The 22,047-nt window shown below is 41.4% G+C and overlaps 1 protein-coding gene across 1 annotated transcript in view; it reads left to right on the top strand.

Annotated features, from left to right (window-relative positions):
- Positions 1-16,614: 16,614 nt before the first annotated feature.
- Positions 16,615-22,047, top strand: part of sv (paired box protein shaven) — a 105,043-nt gene continuing 99,610 nt past the window's right edge. Inside the window, exons 1-2 of the mRNA XM_018462773.1 lie at positions 16,615-16,881; positions 21,268-21,297. Coding sequence (XP_018318275.1) covers positions 16,680-16,881; positions 21,268-21,297 — 232 coding nt within the window. The 5' untranslated portion in view covers positions 16,615-16,679. The remainder of the gene's footprint in view (positions 16,882-21,267; positions 21,298-22,047) is intronic.

Below are 22,047 nucleotides of genomic sequence, written 5' to 3' on the forward strand. Positions count from 1 at the left end.
CTTTGTGTCCCTAACACGGTGTATATATCGTTCGCGAGACCTTATAAACGTCGCACTCACTTCGCGAGTGACTTTATGCTCACTGCTATCCTGCTCGCCGTTGTCTCGCCGATCGTCCTTATCCTTACCGTGTGTGATAAAACAACTCGCTGCCGAGCGACGATTCATTGTACACGGTGCGAATGGCATACATGGAGCATTATTCAGGAATTTCTTGCAGATAGGCGTGTAAATACGCGCGGTATCTTTCTTATGAAATCTTTGAAGTCTGTGAAATCTAATCGAAAGAAGCCAAGATATTTAATCTCAATTTTAGCGATTTTTAGATTTTTACCGGATCACTTTCGACATCGAATATATTATTATATATTTAATACGTCTGCTTCGATGTATTTCGTAATTAAATCGCGTAAATCAGTTTTACGTTGAAATTCAAGTATTTGAGTTATGAACAACGAAACAAATAATAGTCTCGTTTCTATCGTAACATAAAACGCAATTATAATCCAGATAGAGATTCTAGATCGCATTTTTGTCGCATACTCTTGACACTAAATATAACCGTCTGTGATATTGAGCTTTATTTATTTATCCGTAAGATCGTACACTCGGTATGAAATAAAACTGTTGACTAAGTTCTACCGTATTTTGCATTAAATGCGCGGCGAAAGAATGCAGGTCAATGTTACTGCAGTACCATAGATTTCGCTACTACAACGTTGTATATAGCGATAGTCAATTGTAAAGAGACCGATATACCCTACAATTTGTAAAACATACAAGGTTACCTGCTTAGCATCGCAAATCAATTTGTCATTGGTGAAGGAGGGTGACGTTTATCTGCGCCCTTCACGCGTTATCGTAATTTTATTCCGTTTATCGTATCCACCGCTACGACAAATCACGCGCTTCGTGAGGAAGCGTTACGAATACTGCTCTTAATTTTCCCTCAATTACGCCGCCATGGGCGGATGCCGGGCGAATCCGTCCGACAGGAAAAAGAGGAATTCGACGTTCGTTGGGAGCATCCGGCCCAACGGAGGGAACTCGCGACGCAATTCGTGAGAGTGAAATGGTAAAAGGTATACACCGGGGAAGAGGCAGAGGCGAATTTAATGGCGGTGAATTTTGGGACCCCGAGAGAATCAAAGACTCGTTTCGTCGTTAAGCCCCGGCTAACAATGAGCGCTCGTGTCGGTCCGATAAAAACCTTGTCGACTTCCTGCGTGTGTGCGCCACCCGCCTCTCCCCAAGGTTGTTGCCTCATTACGTGTCGGACAGATACTGGCCGACTCCGCGCGCGGTGGAACTTATACCGCGATATCTCTCTCAACTAATCAACCCGTCAAGGTTCTTCACGAAAGCGTGTGGAACATCTAGAACCGCTCGCACCGATCGCGTGACCTTTGAGATAGAAACAAATGTCATGATTACGTAAAATCTGGTGCGATAAATGAAGTGAACAATATTGTTTACTTATTCATATATATGAATATTGATATTAGCTTGACAGCACGCTCATGTAGCAAGACTTAAAAAACGAACGTTTTTTTTTTTATAATTGATTTAACCCCTTCAGACCTTGTAATATACATCAATTTGAAGACATTATCTGTTGAAATTACTTAATTTTATCGACATTATTTGAGTACATAATAATGTATATGTTAGAAAAATAATTAAAATTTTGAAAAAATTAATTTTTTAGTATGAATTACTTATTAAAGTGTCCTTGAATTGAATTTAAAACATTTTTTTTAACTTTTCATAATCATTGGGGTCAATTTGACCACAAAAAATTTGAGAGATATCTGTATCTCTAATTCTCTAATTAGTATCTCTGATTATATTAATTAACATAATAATCTTTTCTACAATAATTTCACACTTCTTTTCTCTTCTGCCTTCTTAATTGCTCAGAATAAATACCTTTTGGAACTAACGCACTATTAAAAAAAAAATATGGTTTTTTTTAGTGAGAAAGCTCATACTTTATTTTTGCGTTTTTTTTTTATATGTTAAAAATAAAATCTTTTAAGCATCGCTGTATTTCTATGTTATACAATTAAAATATGTTTAGTAATTTTTTTTATTTAAAAAAATGAAAACTAAATACGGCAATCTGTTAAATGTACTCTGGGGTCATTTTGACCTGACTTCAGTGTAACCGAGACGAAACTTTTAAGAGGTGTGATTACGAAGGGTTAAGTATTATTGAAAGGGTACAGTTTCATTAAAATCAAGTCTGAAAAAGGTTAATAAACGTGATCCAAATAGTATTCCAATTACAATACGCAAATCATGATCGATTATAACTTGCAGCCAGCAAATTTATGATATTTATTAACGATACTATCCCTTCCCCTATTTACTGTCGAGCGTTACAGATTTTATAGTTTTACAAAAGCAGACGCAGAATGCGTAAACTGTAATGATCATCGTTCTTTCGCTTACATAACGTAGGAAGACGCGTTAACTGCCAGCACCGTTAACACGTAACGTCATAATATAGAAGTGATACACCGCGATTATACGGAAAAACGCCTCGATCGATGCGTCTAGGGTATTGTTTTGACTTGGCACTTGGGGCGTCCCGCGAGATCTCGACTATCGATCCGGCGGGACTGGGACTTCTTCCTGGTACCCGCCGAGTGGACGTCGACCGCCCTCGGCGACGGATCTCAAGGATCCGGCACGAACGTTCACGTACGTTCACGTGTACTGCGCACGTACGTGAACCGGTGGCGTGGTCGATCTGCGCGACTCGGAGCGTAACGCACGTGTGTGCATCAATCTACGTGCATCTGCATCGCTGCACGTGCGCGTCTACGCGACGACGCGTAAGTCCATGCACGTACGTATTGCACGGGTCGTGGATGTGTATCGTATTTGTGTGTATGGTAAAGCGGGATTGTCGGGTGGAGGCCGCCCTCGCAACGGATAGAAGCGCTTATTTCGCTTACGATGTAAGCTCCGGGCTGTTGGGTGTAACGCAGAATTGCACTCAAAGGTATATGGTGCGTGAGCGGCTTGAGGAGGGGGGGGGAGACACCAGAGTTGGTTAAAACTGTAGGAAAAATAATCGATCTGACCGATAAGATCCAATAGATCTCAAATTTTAAGTCGTCACCTGTCAGAGATTTTTATATTCTTTTTTACTCAACTGTGTCTTTCGCTCGCGTTATGAAAAACGTAGCAGCCTTCCAAAAAAGATTGTTATAACTACAAGTTATAAAATAGCGAAAGGACCGGCGAAAGCAATGAGATCGACCTTTTTTTTCTGGCCGCGTGACGAATTCGCGCCACGCGTATAACGTGCTGGAACTGCTACCTCGGCTGCGACACTTCACGGATACCGAAAGCCTCCTCAAAGGCGGACATCCCGCCTTCTTTCTTGCAACTCGCCGTCGATCTCATCGCGGTTTTGCTAGCGTGTTTATGACGAGAAAAGAAAAATCTCCGATGAACCAATCGACGCAATTGATCTCGGTGTTCTCACTTTTCCGCAGAATGATCGCTTCTTCGAAAATAGTCATCAACGAAAGAGTGCACTGCCATCAATCTCTTCGTTAAAATGAGTCTAAGTACAATGAATCGTCGTCGATCTTTTCTAAACTTATTGAAGGTTTTAGGTCGGACATATCGAACAAAAAAGGTAGAAGTAGCAGAGTGACGAATCTGTTTCTAATTATGTACGATAGAAATTCATTGCAATACAATGGTATGATGCCAGTAATTATATTATTTAAAGATCCATTATTATAAAATACAGAAAATTTCATTGCTTTCATCATTACATTTACAATATATTATTTATTATTTACAATGTATTATTTATTTTTATGTACATTCTCTCTTTAGATGGAATTTAGACATTTTGGTATACGGAAAATGTGAGAAAAAAGAAATTAAATTTGGACGATAGTTATGATGTTAAGTATTGTAAAATAAGTAGATTCATATTGCATCGGTAGGGATAACTTCGTCACGGATTCGAGTGCCTCCTATTCGTGAAAATAGCCGATCGCGGCCGATAAATCACGGAATAACAGAAATGATCGACAACACCCGAGGCCGGGCGTTCTTCCTGGAGACCCGGGCAGCGCGATCATAGACCACATATCGGTGCACGGCGAGCAAAGTCGGTCATCATCCACGAATCCAGTTACTCCGCGGCGCTCCGACCGGCAATCGATTCGTCTCCGTCGGGCATAACCGATCCGCCAAGTATCGGGCTTTCCTGCATTTAGGCGCGTCAGCGTTTCACCTGTACACACCTGTACGTCCTGCATCGTGTACGAACGAACGAACGGGCATAACACCGCTTCCACTCGATATACCTGGACGTCCCCATTTATGAATGAGACATTTCACGGCTTCCAGATTGGTTACGATCTTTCTTTTTTTCTCTTTCTTTTTCTGTCATCCTCGTCACTTCTCGTTTCTCTCCTCTCAATCGGTTATTGATCGTGATCCGTAAAGCCTTACGACAGGTTGTTCCAGCTTTCGACCGAGATACGCGAGATGTACTCTTCCTTCCCCACACTGAATTCTATTTTATTTTATCTTCTCGCTTTTCTTCCACGGCGGATCGTTTTCTCTTACTCTCGTCCCGCTATTATACGATATCGTGCCCTCGTTGATACAAGAACCAGGGATATAGGTGAATAGATCGATATTAGTTTCGTAGACGATTGATGGAGTCAAGGGGGTCCAGCGGTAAATGGGAGGAGAGCGAGAAAGCCGATTATGGCAGAGGTGGATGCGCAACAAAAAGCGAGCGATGCCTGCGGTGGACGAGTTTCCCATGAAAGGGGAGGCGGAGGACGCGGGGACAGGATGTGCCAGGACCAATCAATTGTACACGCCGGTCTCCTTTTCTCTCCTGTTCCTCCACCCCGCTATTTTTCTTTCTCCTCTACCTTCTTATTCTTTTCCTTTATCACTGTTTTCCTAGTGATCGCTTTTCTGCAATCGATTGTCACAACATCGAACTTAAACTTAAACCATGTCTTACCCAGAGAAACAAGAGATCTCATGCTTGTAACGTGTATCGATCTTTATTTTACATCTGTAATTATCTTTGGCTCCTCTTCGTTCGATCTCTGTAATATCGTCGTCTTGCTTTTTGTAACAGACGTATAATATAACTGTGCCTATTACAGTGTCTGTTGCTCTAATTAATGTATTTAAATAAGCCATAAAGAAAACTAGCATAAATAAATAAGAAAAGGTTTTCTTTTATTAAATTATTTTATTGAATTATTATGGTATTAAAGATAATATTCAATTTTTTAATTATTAAAATAAACATTTTTTGAATCCATATCACAAGAGGAATTTATGTGAGTCCAGTAATGCCATAAGATTTTAAGCTTGTCGCTATTAGTGTGCCCTGTATTGGAGCTGAGAGTATTGTGTTATAAGTGTACGTTGACAGAAATTGTAAGTGTAATTAAAATAATTAAAATAATTACTTATGCAATATTAATTTAAATAATTAACTTACATGTATTGTCTATCTTAGTAACTATATATGTTGTTAAAATGAGTCAAATGCAGATAGATATACAATTTTAGGAACACATTAAAGGACCATCGCCCCTTGGAAGAGCACTAATAGAGGTAAAAACATTTTCTCTATTTTTATCAAAAACATTATAAAACATTAACGTTTTTTAGATTAAAAAATATTATAAGAAAAAGAAATAGTTAAAAAACTGATATTGATTTCCAGTAGACAGAATTTAAGTTACAATATTTAACAATTAATTCAGTAATGAGCAAGTTGGCTTAAAGGCACACTAATAGCGACAGTTACCCTACTCCTAATTGCAAAAATACGTCAACTGCTTTAAACAAACAGAACGACTCTTGAGGGACGATCTCAGTTCCGCGTAGGCACTGTCTTTTATGATTTTCGAGATGCGGAGACCCTGGTCCCGGTTATCGCGGTCATCATGCTTTATATTCCGCGTGCGCGCCACTACTCTGCCGTCTAGTTTCCCAGTCGAAGATCGTGAAAGTGTAAGAAACTGCGCGGCGGCAGCGACTATATCGGCCGGCAATCGGGAAAAATGCAAGGTGGCACGCGGCCTGGACCTTCACTGACTGCAATGCGAGCAACGGAAAGCTTTGGGTGGGCGAACTGACAACCAGAGAAGGCGACTGAACCGGTAACCTGGACTGGACTGACGACCTATAATGAGGCCTGCTTAGAATCGTCGTGATTTCTCAGGCGCCACGCGAACCCCACGAATGTCGGAAGACCGACGTTCTGGTAACCAACGATTCTCGTCACGCACGTATGTGCTTACAAAGTTAAGCGTGATCGACCCCCTAGATAGATCGAAATAGAACCATAAAAGAAAAGCGGAAAAGGTCATAGGAAATGAAAATAAGATTTAGAAACAATAAATAATAAAGAGTATTAAAACCAAATGCAGTTTTTTCGCGTAACAGTTTTATTCAAAATTCATTACAACCAGAAAATTGTAGACCATGATTAGGTCATTATCAGTATTAACAATATCACTATAATAAAATTGTAATATTACAAATGTCAAATGTGTCAAAATAAATAAATAATCTATAATCTAATAGGATTTAGCGTTTTTAACTACTTTTCATGATTTCGTTTACCTGTTAATGAAAGAAATATAAGAAATTCCTTTTTAATTACTAAGAGAGAGAGAGAGAGAGAAACTAATAAGAACTAAGTGTATTTCATATACCTTTACTGTATATAGCTTAGTATGTTGTCGCCTCAAGTCTTTCGAATGATAAGTCCAAATGGCAGGAAATGATTGCGCGAATCAAATGGATAGATTTTATCCTCGAGCAGGATTTTGTAACACCCTTGACTTCGCGCGGTCTATCGATATGAATGCAAATGGAAGCTGTAAAATAATATTAGAAACCAAACTCGCATATTTGAGGTCATCACATCATTACGAAAATCTTTGAATAGCCAAACAGCCTCCTACTGTAATTTTTTTAAAGATTCTTTTAGAATAAGTCCTTTTTTTTTTTAACGAAGCATTAGTGTTTTTTTATTCTTTCTTGTCTTGATCTTTATACAGCTTCGTGACTCATTAGTTACTACTTTAGTATCGTTACGCGTGACAATCGCCCCGAATGACCGCCCGCAGTGATTTACGCTCGTCGAGCCGCTTTCGCGCATTCGGCACGCAGTCGCATTCCGCTGCAGGTGCGCGTGCATTCATCCAGGACATCCGACGTCGACGAGGATGTACAATCGTTCGATGACAGGCACCGTCGAAGGAAAGAAGGAAGAAACGTGGCCGGGACTGGTCTCCTCGAGAAGGGTTGCGCGCGCGCGGATGTTACAGTTAGGCAGTGTGTATAATTCAACCGATTATATACCTGATCGCGGATGATCACGGCATTGTCGTGACGATCTAGAGAGAGCAGTCGCACAATGAATTTATCGATTATACGACTTGGCTCTCGTACCAGTTTACCGTTAACGCGCGTGGAGAAGCCTCGATAAAAATCGAGCATACCTTCGACATCTACATGACCGAGACGAAAGATACTTTCTTACGATAGGAGTTTTTCGCATTCTGAATTGAGACAATCAGTAAAATCGACAATCAGTAAAAATAACTTAAGTGAATAAAAAAAGTATCAGCTCATAAAAGTGATTAATAAAAAAAATTGCAGAAACGTAAATTTAAAACAGATAATGAGATGAAATTAATAGCAGCAAGTAATGACAAGAATGAAATCGCAGCGTTAATCATATTTTTGCTTTGCATGTCTGTTGCTTACGCATTAGCCTGAGAAAACATCGACAATACGAGATTGAGATCGAAGCGCACTGACGCAAGATGCACGCATCGATCGGGATTACTCAGCACCGTGCGGAATTTCTCGGCAGTCTCTCTGGCCGGCTTTTCTATATTCACGCACGATCGTCGCATCAACTTGGTGCGCTCTGGCTCGAATCGACTACCCCGCAAACCTTGCGTCGCACTGCTCCGCGGAATAAGATGACTAAAAAGTGACCGGCGGCGTGGTGATCATGCCAGTCTCGTCGGTGCGCTTAATTCTAACTTCCCCTTTTACCTCCTCGTAATCGTGGTCGCGGCCACCTCTCCAGTCACCTACGCCTCTTACACACACACATATATACACACATACACACACCGTTGCCTTTCCCCTGCCTTCGTCCTACAGGCAGCTCGGCTAAGAGTCGAGCTGAGCGAGCGAGGCGACCGAGCCGGCCATTACGCGGCTAGATGGCTGATTCGATAGACGATTGACTTTGTAATTATCAAATGGCGACCGATTAAGGGCCAGTCGTTGATTGATGGCCGTGCGTAACACACGCCGCGCGGCACCGACACCTTTTTGCCGTGCTCGGCCATTAACGCTTCTAATGATCAGGAATTACGCGGATCGATGGTATCGTCCTGTTGCGAATTGCGGGAAAGTGAACGCGATATTGCCTCGGATCAGCGGCAACTTCACCGCCGATTTACTTCTCACTCTAACGCCGTTTATATTCACCATACAGCAAAAATTTGAAACAAAGTTGTTAAAACATTTACAATGTTACTGCAATATGAATAAAGAAATTCATATTATTAATTTCAGAAATTTTATGATACAAAATCTTGGGCATACAGGATGATTTAAACGTTATTAGAACGTAGCAACATGTTTACTCCAATATTTGTATAATAATATTATAATTACATGGTCCATAATCTATCGATTCACAAATCTTCGCGTAGCATATCAATATTAATTGGTTTGGCTGAAACTAATAAAAGCATTCGATACTTTTGGGCCATGCACAACTTGGCGAAAATATCTCACAGAATAGAGATATTTCGAGACTGAAGAAATCACCAAGATGGAGGAGCGGATAATCGCGGCAACCGGTATTTATAGGGAATGTAGATGTAATCGTCGGTCCCGGGACTCGGGAGAACGGACGGGAGGAGGACGCGCGCGCCGTTACCAGATGCGGCGGCTGATCGTTGCACCGATGGCGGTGGGATGCACCTTGGTGCCTGTTACCTGCTACCTCGTGCTGCATGACGCCGGACGGGCCGAAGGGAGCAACTTGGGATTAGTCCGACGGTGGCACGTGCCACACGGCCACAGGTGGCTCTTTAAAACTCACTTATCCGCCTCCTTCGCGGTCGGCGTATCGCCGGCGGAAAACCGGAATCGAAAGCTTGACCCTCGCGAAGAGACGATTAGTTAAAGTATCGAGACTTATCCTAAAACGCTCACAAGCGTGTAGCTTGTGCGTCTTTTTTTAAAGTGGAACGTGTTATGCAAAAATTTGAAGTAATATGAGCCAAGTGTATCATTATCCGCAGTTTCGCATAATCGCAGGCGATAATTTACAACCCTCCTTGTTATTTTGTTTTCTGCGCTTATTACGCTTCTCATTCGCGTTTCGCTGCTGTTGACAGGTGCAACATGTTGTATCGAATTAAATAGACTATGCGAGATAAGTATTGGCGCGATAAAAAAAAAACGAGACTATTCCAGCTTAGAATGTGCAGTTCGCTCCTTCCGGCGAGCAGCAGCGAGCTTTATAAATTAGGATCGAATGGCCAAGTACTGTTAACCGTTCCAGGATGCCAGAGTCCTATGGTATCAGTGTTTCTAGATACGTCGTCTCTCTCCTTGCTGCCAGGAACGGGGAAACCGCACGCTCGATAGATCGTTCACGGTCTGAATTCAAGGTTGGACACGCGGCTAATTGTAATAAATATCCCGCGCGCGCACGCGGCTCGCGAGGCTTAACTGTATGAGAAATAACGTGTCGGATATATATCGGTACCCGTTTTCTTCTTTCGAAAGCGACTTGTATCCCGCCCCTGGCTCGCGGTCGTATATATTCCGCAGGACAGCCGTGTGCAACAAGCAACAAGCTACTACTTTATTGCAGGTGACTATCCGCTGATACTCGCCTGCCCATCTCAACCTCTCGTTCTTCCCTTTGCAACGGAAAACCGGAATTGGAAGCGCGATTCCTGCATGGTGAGCCAATCAAGCGGCCCTCCCGGACTTCTCATCGAGCTCCTAGAAATAGGGATCCTGTGCTCTCCCGCGAGGAGCAATATTGCCGCACGTATCTCGCTGTCCGTCTTACCGTTACGCGGTCATACTATTCAAAGGCGAACCTATCGGCGGAGTCTATCGTGCGCACGCGTGCATTTATTCGTTCCTTAATATATCTAATACACTCGTGATTTTATCTCATCCCGCGCACGTGCGTTAACTCTTGCGCGTTATGGAACAACGAACGTCGCGACTGGCCAACATACGGTTCCATCAGCGATAAACACGTCTACGGCTTCAACCCGGAAAACGCATTCTTTATCATTTTGATATTTTATGTTTTGCTTAGTAATTATTCCCTGACGTTTACAGACATCAATATGTAGCAATACGTTGCTATACTTTACTTGTTCCGCGAACTCTTTCTGGAATAGGTTCGAGGCTTATACATGATGGTTTCATTAAAACAACAGTTTGTTAAGATCCACCTGGAAACTTAAAGTTTGCTATTATATGGGAAATGTACGTTCAAGGCGGAACGCGTCGGATGTTGATCAGGTGTTTTTCTCACTCGTCCCCTCCTCTTTCCTTTCCTCTGCCAGGGCCCGTGCAATTACAACCTTTGAAATTGCAGTGTATTACAAGAATGGTCCGTCCGCAAAGAAAACAGTATCCGTACTCACCTGTTACACCCACGCGGCACGATGGTGCGGCGATGGCGGGATATCGAGACATTCGCGCACGTACGGACACGCAAGGGAGCACGTTAATGGCACGTGCCACAGGTGGTTCTTCGAAAGTCACTTATCCACGAAAGCCGCGCGCGTCTCTTTCAAAAAAAACCCTTTTACTCAGACCGGCTCTCCTCCTCTCTCTGCAGTTCGTTTCTCGCGCAACTTATATTTACCTACATACGTTCCTCTCCATGACGGAGTCCCGGCCGCCAACGAAGAGAGAACTGGAATTACTTGACCCGGCCTGGTGCGTGCAGCAGACAAACCGCCGCTGTCGATCGGGATAGCGCAACGCGCTGTCAAACACGACCGATATAACTGCGAGTGTATAAATGCACTCGCGTATATTTCACGTAGGTTGCTCTCTCGCCATGCTCCAGTAGGCTCGTGAATTTTTGTTCATTAACAGGACACCGTGCGCACTGTGCCGCAGGATTGTCGATCGCTGTAGCGTGCGCTGCTCGGTATCAGTGTACACCACCCGATAACGATGCTTGGCTTTTACGATCGGCTCTTGATAGCGCACGTGGGAAAAATAGAGAAAAGAGAATAAAATTCTCTTAAGGGGATCCTTAAAGTGAAGCTTGAACTCCGACGAAATCGATGTTTTATTGATAAAATGCGACATATCTTTGTATACTATTACATTAATATTATATGCACACGTATACTTAAATATATTTTCATGCATAGAACGATTTTAATTAGACGTTTAAATTTAATTCCAAGAACTCGATGTTATTTTTTCATGTATTCTACTAGTTTGTTGCCTCCAATTTCATAAGTATAAATTACAGAACTTTTGTATCAACCAAATGTCACAACTCGACAGCTCTAGACGCCATTTTGGATTAAGAAATGATAAAAAAGATCACAATTTCAAAAATGTTTATCATTCTCGCATAAATTTCAAGCTGCAGATATTATTATTAGATAATGCGTATACTTTAATTCTGGAGGATTTCCAAATCTCTCTCTCTCTCGTTCTCTCTCTCTCTATAAATATATAATATGTACAATATCGTTCTACAAAAATTACTGCATTCACTTGGTAAAACAGACGACTTTTAGGATCCCCTTAAAAGAAATTAATGATTGTAATTGCGATGTTTTTTTGAATAAAAATAGTTTGATTTCAGCACGTCGCGTTTCGAATTAGTCAGATAAATTTTTGTGTTGTTATTAATGATCGTGCGACGATAATAATGATTGCGTAGGCGTACAGACGACTGACTACGAGGCATACTCTGTATACCACTATTAATGTAGATATATGCGTTTGTGATTTGCTGGTGAGCTGGTACACCGTGTGCGCTTATGTGGTGGCCAAGTACGGGTAATGGGGTTAATGAATGAGAAAGAAAGAGAGACACCTTCTTGTCGCTTGAAAGCTTGATCGAGCACGTATGGTACTACTAGAGTAGATACTTTGGCGTGAATATTTAAAGACACTCACCGTACAAGGTGGTACAAAATCTGCAAGATGACTAGCCGATACGTTTTGTCTTTTCCTCATAGGTAAAGGAAGAAAAAGCTAAACTGATCATTCCTTCACCGTTGTCTATTAAATTCGCATCTTATCATCAATTTTATCGTGAGAAAGAATGCAACCCGTGGAAACACGGAAGTGCAAAAATCTGCGAGTCGTTCTCGCAGATCGCGGAGAAAATCGTCAAGATTGTCGGCAATCCCAGATCAGATTAATAAACATGATGAGCGTCCCGCGAAAACTAGACTGCTCCTCTCAACAGGATAGCCGATATACGCCACCAGAAGAGCTTCCCAGGATTCCGCCATAGATTCCTGGCGGGAGTGTTCGTTTATGGACCGAGGAGTTGCATAATGTATCGACGTTTTTATCTGTGAGAGTCCGAAGCTGAGCGCGTTTCGCGGCTTCTCTCACGTAGCTGTCCCGTCATGAAGAGCGCGCACACGGTGGAGGATATACGCACCTACGCCTGTTCTTCGTAGGTGTGGGCTTCGTTTTACGGAAGCCGGGAGAGAAAGAGAGAAAGAAAGATAGAGAGAAAGGAGCACGGCCGGAGTTGTTCCGCGCTCGAGCAATTCCTTGATGCATATTGTCACGCGTTGTTAAGTCTCGAGAGCACCGCCATTACCAACCAGTTGGGATATCGACGCTGAAGCGAAGGCAGAAGAGTAGAGATAGAAGGTGCATAAGGTAGCTACACGTTTCGTCAGCTACTGCATGGGCTCCTTCGACTAGTTGAACTGCCAGCCGGCCTCGGACTATTACTGTTTATGTAAGAGATCTACACTGAAAAAGAGTTGTTTGGTAACAGCTATCAAATATTGAGTGAAATAATTCCAATCAAATATTCGGTTAATATAACTAAAAGTAATTTCATTTCCTTAAATATTTGATAAGTATATTACCAAATGATTAGCTATATACTGTTATATTTGGTAATATATACTTACTAAATATTTAGAAAAGTAAAATTACTTTATATTAACCGAATATTTCATCAGAATTATTTCACTCAATATTTAGTAGCTATTACCAAATGCTTTTTTTCAGTGCACGTGCTATATGAATATCGTCTTTAGTTTCTCCTCTTTGAATAATCGAAAGGATATTTGGCGAATTGAATGTTTTAGTAAGTTATTTCAACATGGTCACTCGATGCGGTTTTATCGATTGCAAAGTCTCTCACGAGTGAAAGCGAGATACGTTAAAAACAATTAGCTATTGTAAATACCAAGATAATTCGTAGAATATTAGTTGAAGAAGAAAGCTATTTGATTAAGCTGAATTATTTAATGATATTTCTTTAAGCAGTCATTCACTGATGCTCTAATTGAAAGAGAGTTTCTTCAAACAGATCGATGGCCAGTTATTTAAGTTGGCGGGAACATCCGCGATCTCGACCACACGCGAGATGCACGTCGATCGTATATGCAAACGCAGGTTCGTTCTGGGCTCCAGCTATGAATAGTTTTCAGGATAGCGTGGTACAGGACGGCGTTTTCTACATCCGACAGTAACCTCCTGCCTTAAGACGTACAGAGTAGCCGGCGCATCGGTTCGGTCTCGTGGCGGGGCCTCATGAGAGGGCCTAGTTAGTAAAGTACGCGGGCGTTCAGAGTGGCCGTAAACAATGGTTTTAGCGAGTGCGTATATGCCGTGCAAGTCGGTTGGAGAAGCGCTGGTGGCCGACTCCCACGGTTTATAGGGATAAGTCTCTCTTTCTAAGGCTGGTCTTTACGCGTACTTTGGCCGTCTACAACTCACCCACTTTACTTTACTTAAGGCCGTTCATAGCCTAAGTCGCTGACCGTTTCACCGCCGCCCCCTAGCCGAACGATCATCGTCTGCCTTCTCTTAACCGACGTTTACTCGCCACAGTGTAGCCTTGCTACATTCCATCCTCCATTAGAAGGGCACCGCACGCTGGTAGCACGAGTCCGCAAGAGAAGAGCGGACTTTGCTAGGAAACTACGACGTTAAACAATCATCCCTCGCGCTCGATAATCTGAACGTCGATAAATAGAAAACAAACCCTCTTTCTGACCTTTCTTGTTACGAGAAAACGGTTGGGAAATTGAGAACGCAATTTTAACGTTTCCCTCCTGCAGATCCGTTTCACTTTTTTGTCGAGTTAAAACTTGACACTCCAGACTCTCACTGTCGGGGTTAATGTGGCGAACGATTTAAACAGATTGAGACTCTACAAAGTGATACCTCAAGGAGTAAATTGCTGAGTATTTTCACGGAATCTAGTGCAAATAAGATAGACGTGCTTATTTTTACACTTTGTAAATTTACCCTTTTGTGTACAATTTACATATTGTATAAAGCTTTGTAGATTTATCCTTTTGTGTACAATTTACATATTGTATAAGTTCGAATCTATTTTGTACAGCAGAACACAACGACCCTTAGCAGAGATTCGCGTTTCGAATACGACCGACTTCCTCACGCAAATTAGAACCTGTCGAGATTTTAATCGTCGACGAGAATACAAAGACGGTACGCTTGCTGCGCTGGACAGTCGTTGACCGCAGACGATAACCGTTCCCAGTCTCACTCCCACGCATTATAAGATCTGCGTGTTTCGCGATGTAAAACGGCGGAACGCGGGAGCAGTTTCGAATTTCACGGATGGCCGCCCGATGACGATTGGTGTACCTGACGGTTGCTCCCGACTCTCAAAGTCTCTTTCCCCTTGCAAGGCAATGTAATGGACCCCGCAGAATATACGTCCGCGAGAACAGGAAGAAGCTGTATTGACATTTTTTTACCGAACGCTTACATTATGTATTCGCGGAATGCAGCGCAGATAATACAGATATACGCTATCGAGTCGAGCGCGAATATCTCGACTTATACATCGCTTCACTCTCTTATAATGCACGACTTTTATATCGTCCAAATAGAGATATATCACCGTGATTAAGCCACTATAAAATTCACCGAAGCAGGTGCGTTTTATGACAGAGGAAATATTGCTGAATATCCTGATAAAGGAGTTTGACAAATAGATCGCTGTAATCTAAGACAGAGGCTTGCGTTTTCAACTCGCAGTTGGCCGGCGATATGCTCTTCATTTTTTTACCATAGCAGCTGCAACGCGCGTCGCGAGAAGCTGTGATCGTCCGAACCTAGACAATACGCTCGCCGAGATGGAAGAACGGTCCAATAGGTAAACGTCGCCGACAGCGTGGACGAAATTACGCTCCATTCATCCTTTCATTCATCCGAGAGATCTCACCTTGCCTCCTATAGTCTTCCAACCTAGCCGTCGTTGGTGTGTCGTTCGCTCTCTGCGGCGGCCTCCTCTCGACGTAATAAGCAAAAAAGATCACCCGGCCAGGCCATTACGTAGAAAGGAACGAAGAAATTATCTACTCCGCGCGTAAAAAGCGTGGCAAAGGCAATTCCACCGCGGTTGGACCACCGAGACTTATTTTTGTGATCCCGCCTGCCGCGTGGGGCTCTCTCGCCGATCCGCGGTGGAAGTCTACGCCTAGGTCAGCTTGAGACTTTGTCTACGGTATTCTTGCACCATTGATTCGACCACGAGTCACTGACCGAAAATCCGTACTCGGCAGAAACTTGAAGGCACAAATTCCACCAATGCGATTTTGCGATATATCGCAAGCATCGTGATTTTTTTTTCTTGAATCTGCTGACCTTTTAATCACATATGATTTAAAATCACGCTTGCGATTAGTATTTTATACTTGTTCTTTGATTCTTTTAAGCCTTGCAAATAATTCGACTAACAATAAGAAACCGATATAATTTCTATTTCGTAAAGGATTTTTCTTTGAAAACGTATTCCGAATTTTATTACGGATTTTTCAATGCTATTACACTAAAAAACAAATGTTTTTGTATTTGCTGTGTTCTAACAATTAACATTTTTTATTATTCAGTTGTCACTGCTCTGAACTTACCAAAGGTTATTAATGCGACAGAAATAAATAGTTGAACAAATGTATGATATACACATATATAATAAAAGTCGCATTTACTGCGATCCACAATTTTGAAAATTGCACATTCCTAACTCCATTTACGCAATAACGATCACGACTCGAAAGTTTAAAATTTTTCCCTATGATAATAAACTCAGGTATTACGGCCATAGGGAAAAGATGACCACAGACTATAATTTCTCTAATAATTGCTAAAATAGAGCATTTTTGTAATCATTTTGAAATCCTATGGCCATCTTTTCCGTACAGCCACCTTAACTGAGTTTATTTTATAGAGAAAATTGAAAATTTTTTTCAGGTTATTAATCGAATTTTTATTCCTTCTCAGAAGGCGACGAGAAGTTAAACGGACGCCTCGTCCAACTCGGCGAGGTGTTGTCCGAGATAGAGGAGGGTGGCGGGAGGAGAGGGTTGGAAGAAGGGTGGCGTGCTATGATCAGCATGGAGCTTCCGGCACACGCGACGCAGCATGGTGCTTTACATCTGGGGGTCGGAGTCGGGGTCAATCCGGGTGACCCAGCCGGAAGTGCCTTAGCCGCCATTCACCCGCATCCCCAGGATCCTCTAGCTCTTCACCATCATAATCATGGTGCTGCGACACCCGGAGGTATGCATGAGGACTCCAAGAAAAAACGTATGTTTCTTCTTACGAATCCATTTTTTTTATTATGTAAAATGCTAAGATGATTATCACAAGAAGCTGCTAATAACAGACAATTCTTTTTGATCTTACAAAAGTATTCTTTTTACAATAAATAAAATAACACGATCAATTCTTGTGATAATTAACATTTATTAATAGTTATAACTTTTTATAATCGAACTTAATGATTAACGTAAATGTTGCTGTAACCGTTATTCTTTTCGTATTATCAACCAATACCAGATAAATTCTTGACTAGCGCGATATACACGATATACCATAACCAGTAATTAGTCTGTCTTTCGATATCGCGCTCAATGATTACTCTGACGTCAAGAACAAGACAACGTACGCGTCAATCGACGTTCAGCGAACGGTGTGGCTTAAACGCGAGTACGGTGCACAGTCGATAGGAATGTCGTATAGTCGCAAAAAAGTGCAGGCACGTGCCTTGCGAAATACCGGCGATAAATCTTCGTCCGCGGCGACGCTTCTATTACTGACGACTTATGCGCACGCGATGACGATGCATCATGTTCGCCGAGTCAAGTTGGAATTCCGGAATCCGTCGAATGCGCTTTCCGGCTCTCTCGCGAAATCCTCGACATCACGCGCATGTTTCTTACGATGAAAGATCTGACCAATCAAATGGATTTCTAAAACATGAAGTTCGCTGGATATTTTTAATTGTGATGATAATTTCATCTAGATCATATAAATTATCTCGTAATTATATTTATCGTTCGAAATAGGCGGTGCATTTATTTTGACGTCTCTTAGGAGAAATCCATAAATTACTCATCGCAAATTCTATACATCGCGTTTCTATACACGATCATTAATTATACATCAAAATTAGGCCGACGAGAATAAATCAATTATAAGAAATAATCCTATTTTCAGTCAAAGCGGATATATAAACTGCGCGCCAATATAGTTTGAGTTAGACTTAAAACGTAATCGCAACCTAAAGCTGAAATTAATATCTCAAATTAGATTAACCGTTCATTCAATAGTGATGTTAATAAGCATCTTAAACACCTGTAAATAATGTATTGCGAAAAATATTGCCTCAGCCAGTAGTTTATAAAACTGAAATAATATATTTGCAAATATTTGCATTTAATATTATTAAGCACTAAAATCCGTTTTGATAAAAAAATAGAAATATTTCTAGATCCTAGATTCTAACTCTGATTGAGGTAATATTTTTCGCAATAAGTTTTTTACAGTTTTTCTAATTTAATTTAGGGGGGATTATTAGCGTTTCAGACTGATTGTGTTGAAAGTTCGAAAGTTATCGGCGCGCAATCATATCTGAAATAAATTGATTTAATAAGGAATATATTATTCAAAACATCTAACTTTGACGCGTTTCTCTATTATATTCAATGTAGAATTATTTCTATTAAATCTTTTAATTTCTATTTATTTCTATTAAATCTATTAATTTCTAAACAATTATCAATACTCGAAGTTGCGAATTGCACGTGAAAGCGTGTTTAACACTCAAAAGTCCATATTCCCGCTCCCGTTGGCTTCCTACCGTTTATCATCATTATCTCGCTATAAACCGCAAGCTTATTAAATCCTGTATCGACGGCGATACATCCGGTGGAGCGATGTTACCGGGGGACACTGCGAACGATGATTTCTCCATCAAAGACCGCCGGAACGAGACTCTCGCGTGAAAGAGCTCCTTGTTCCGTACGGAACAATCGAGTTAGCTGAACTTGCTCGGTGCATCGCGCAGAGATCTTTCCAGATACACAGATACATACGCGCCTGACACAGACATGACAGGATTATTTTAGAAGCGATAGTTTCTTCTTTGGTGGGCGATCGTCACATAGATATATTTTTGAACGCATACAAACTTATGATCCTGACGTATCCATGCGTGCATGACGCGCGTGCACGCATGGATACGTCAGGATCATCTCCGAAGCGGTAGTGTCTTCCAGCAGTTCCAGCCAACGGTTGGTTGCGTTGATGTAGAAGCTCGTTGTCTTCCTTCGTTCTTCTCGTCTTCATAAATGAATATGTGCGTGGTGGTAGAGAGTGGCGCTGGTTAAGGAAGATGAAAGGCAGCCGCCGTGGCAGCAGCCAGTGACGCGGCATGAGCCACGAGACCAGGAAAGGAAGAAAGGGAAGAAGAGAAAGAGAGAGTCAACAGGGATCGTTAAATCTAATGATATCAACGTATTTGACAAAGAGAGATCCGCGGATCAATTTTAGGGCCACACGCGTATCCAACGTGTCTCATACATACATCATTATTTCATATTAATGATCAACTATTGCGAACAATATTAAGTTTCTTAAGAGAGCATATAACTCTCGTGCTTGTAGTCTCTACTTCTGATTCTCGTTGCTCGCAGAACAAATTTACTTTTAATTGCACCTTTGAAATTATGCGTCACTAAAGCAATCGCTAAGCAATGCATAACGGATTTCGATTATCTCTAATGGTGCGTAACCACGCAATGGAATTAATTTATAATTAATGGCCACCTGCGTGCGTGTCGTGTATAGAACACGCAATGCGAATCGTAGTGAATTATATGGTTTATTGACCTTACGACGTAGTAATTATTTCGTACACCTCTCATCGCGAGAGATCGAATCGCCGTCCGGTCCGTTTTGTTTCGATTTCGCAGTCGTGACTAATCGTTGCTCCATTTATACCCGGATTGTCCGTTATTCGATAATCGAAAAGCCTCCGATTTAACGTCGGCTGTATAACGATACCGCAGAGAGCGTAATGAGATGGTTTTTTTTTTTTTCGAAACTGCCGCGAAAAGAAAGTGATTATCTAAAAGTAAAACGGCGTGGAAGATTTCAATCACCTAAATTCAGCGAACATTCCATTTTCTCTAAATTGCCTCGTAAAAAGGTATCTATCAAAACCTTTCTCCGATATATTAGACGTCAATCTGGACGCATTGCGTAAGACGTGCGGGTCGCTCGGTATGTTTGACTGCTTGGTGCACCAAGCGACTTATTTAGCAATTCGTATATTAATATACGAATATTAAAATACGATACTGTGATATTCAAGAATGCAATGTTACAAGAAACGACATGGCTGTTAATCACTGCCTACGTTTCTCACAGAATATATTTGTAATTATTTGCATATGCAGCTCCATCGCAAACGGTGATCAATTATTCGTATTGTGCATCTCGTACTGTAGATAAAATATAAACAAATACATAACAGCAAACTATTTGATGTGTTATAAAAAAGTATTATGCACTGAAAAAACTAAATTTTAATAAATATTTATTTGAATGATGCTGAGTAAATATTTAAATGTGAACATATATTTATTTGAAACAAAAATCATTAATTTGGTTATCATTTTTTTTATTGGATAAATACTTATTTACTGTAAGTAAACGTTTACTTAGTACTATTCAAAGAAATATGTACTAAGATTTAGTTTAGTAATGTTTTTCAGTGTAGTTTAAATTGTTTGACGTCATATATCTTGAAGGAGGATTAAACGTGCGAACCATTATCGAACGAGTAACACATACCATGCTTTAATCTCCTCGCAAAAGTTATTCTTTCCGCTGGATGGACGCACGGATCGCTTATGGGGATTCCCATCGCGCCAGACTCGCGCAACACCAGAATGACTGGCAGCATCTAATATATTTCGCACCGTGTGCGAAACGCGTTTTACTGTATGCACACGTATACGTTGTCCGTTGCCTATAGAAGAACATTCGGGGTGAGATAGCAGTGGTTATTTATGGGGTTAAATAAAGGAACACTGCGCGATCGCGCGATACCAGATCCGTAGTACAAATAGGTTGCCGTGCAGGTTGCTATCGCTGGCGCGTTGCAAATCGTCATGATCCGCAGCAACGTGTGATGTTGAATCTTCACGAGGTGTATTCGTCTGCTTCCTCGTGATATCCTATCGGGGAAGTTGCTGAACGTACTGCAAGGCTCCCGTTTTTGATAGATTTATATTCTTAGATGTGTCGGAAATGAAAAAATTCTTCCAACATTACGCAATATTATTTATATATTGACGGTATGCATCGTACATTGTATTTTCAAATAGAGTCCAGGAATGTTATTAGTGTCTCCTTACTTTGTATTAGAATATACTTTATTACTTTTGCTCTCTAGAAGTATTGCTTCGTCGAGGATACTAATTGCAATTCAGAGAACGACACGTGATTACAAGTTGTAACGTTTCAATTAATACGCAATCAAACATTTCAAATACAAACAAATAAATGCTGTTTCTTGCGTTGTTTCTTTAAATGTACACGTATGATTTGACGATAATCTCGATTACGCATCTCTCTCCAGATTTCAATTTACACATCTTAATTCTCTTTTTCTGTTTCAAACAGATGATGGCGGCCACGGAATGAACCAGGATGGTGAGTGAGCTTTTGTTTTTCATATAGTTATGATCTTGCGCGACGGGCGATCCAGTTTTATGACGTGTGGAGATGTTTCCCTTGACACAGTACTGGGATTAGGCCGTCGCACGCGGGGAACGATCGCAGAAAAGTCACGCGCGCGGAAAATACGCGAGCGAGCATTGCTCAGCGTTCGGATAAGCGTTTATCACGAACCGTTAGCGATACGCATTGCGTTCCCGTTATAATCGACGATGGTAATTAAATGCGGTGGAAGCGAGAAAGTTATCTGAAATGTCGGTTGCCACTTATCAGCATCGAGATCGATCGAGAGATCACCAATTATCTCGACACACGTTCTTACCCACTGCCTCCATGTACCGAAGCCACGATGTGGAATCATCCGAGTGATTTAATCGTTGATAAGTTGATAAGCGTCGCGCCCCTACGAACTTATTAATCGGGCGAGATGCTACACGAGCCACCGAGTTTTATTGCCCTAAATCCATAAGGCGATAAACGATCTAAAGTGCACATCTTCGATATCAACGTACAAATGTTAATTGGATAGGCGATAACACCGCAGGAGATTGCAATTTTGTAATTTAATCAGCCTTTTCATTTATTGAATTAAATTCGCATCAGACTTTAATTCACTTAACTATCAGCTGAGACTCGTGTCGCATGAATAGCGAAAGAAGCTTGCATTTTAATTCTTAAACGCGCAAAATACGAGTCAGCGCCGGTTCACACACATTCTTTTTTTTT

Source organism: Mycetomoellerius zeteki, unplaced genomic scaffold, assembly GCF_001594055.1.
Source record: "Mycetomoellerius zeteki isolate Tzet28-1 unplaced genomic scaffold, Tzet1.0 scaffold145, whole genome shotgun sequence".
Taxonomy (NCBI): domain Eukaryota; kingdom Metazoa; phylum Arthropoda; class Insecta; order Hymenoptera; family Formicidae; genus Mycetomoellerius; species Mycetomoellerius zeteki.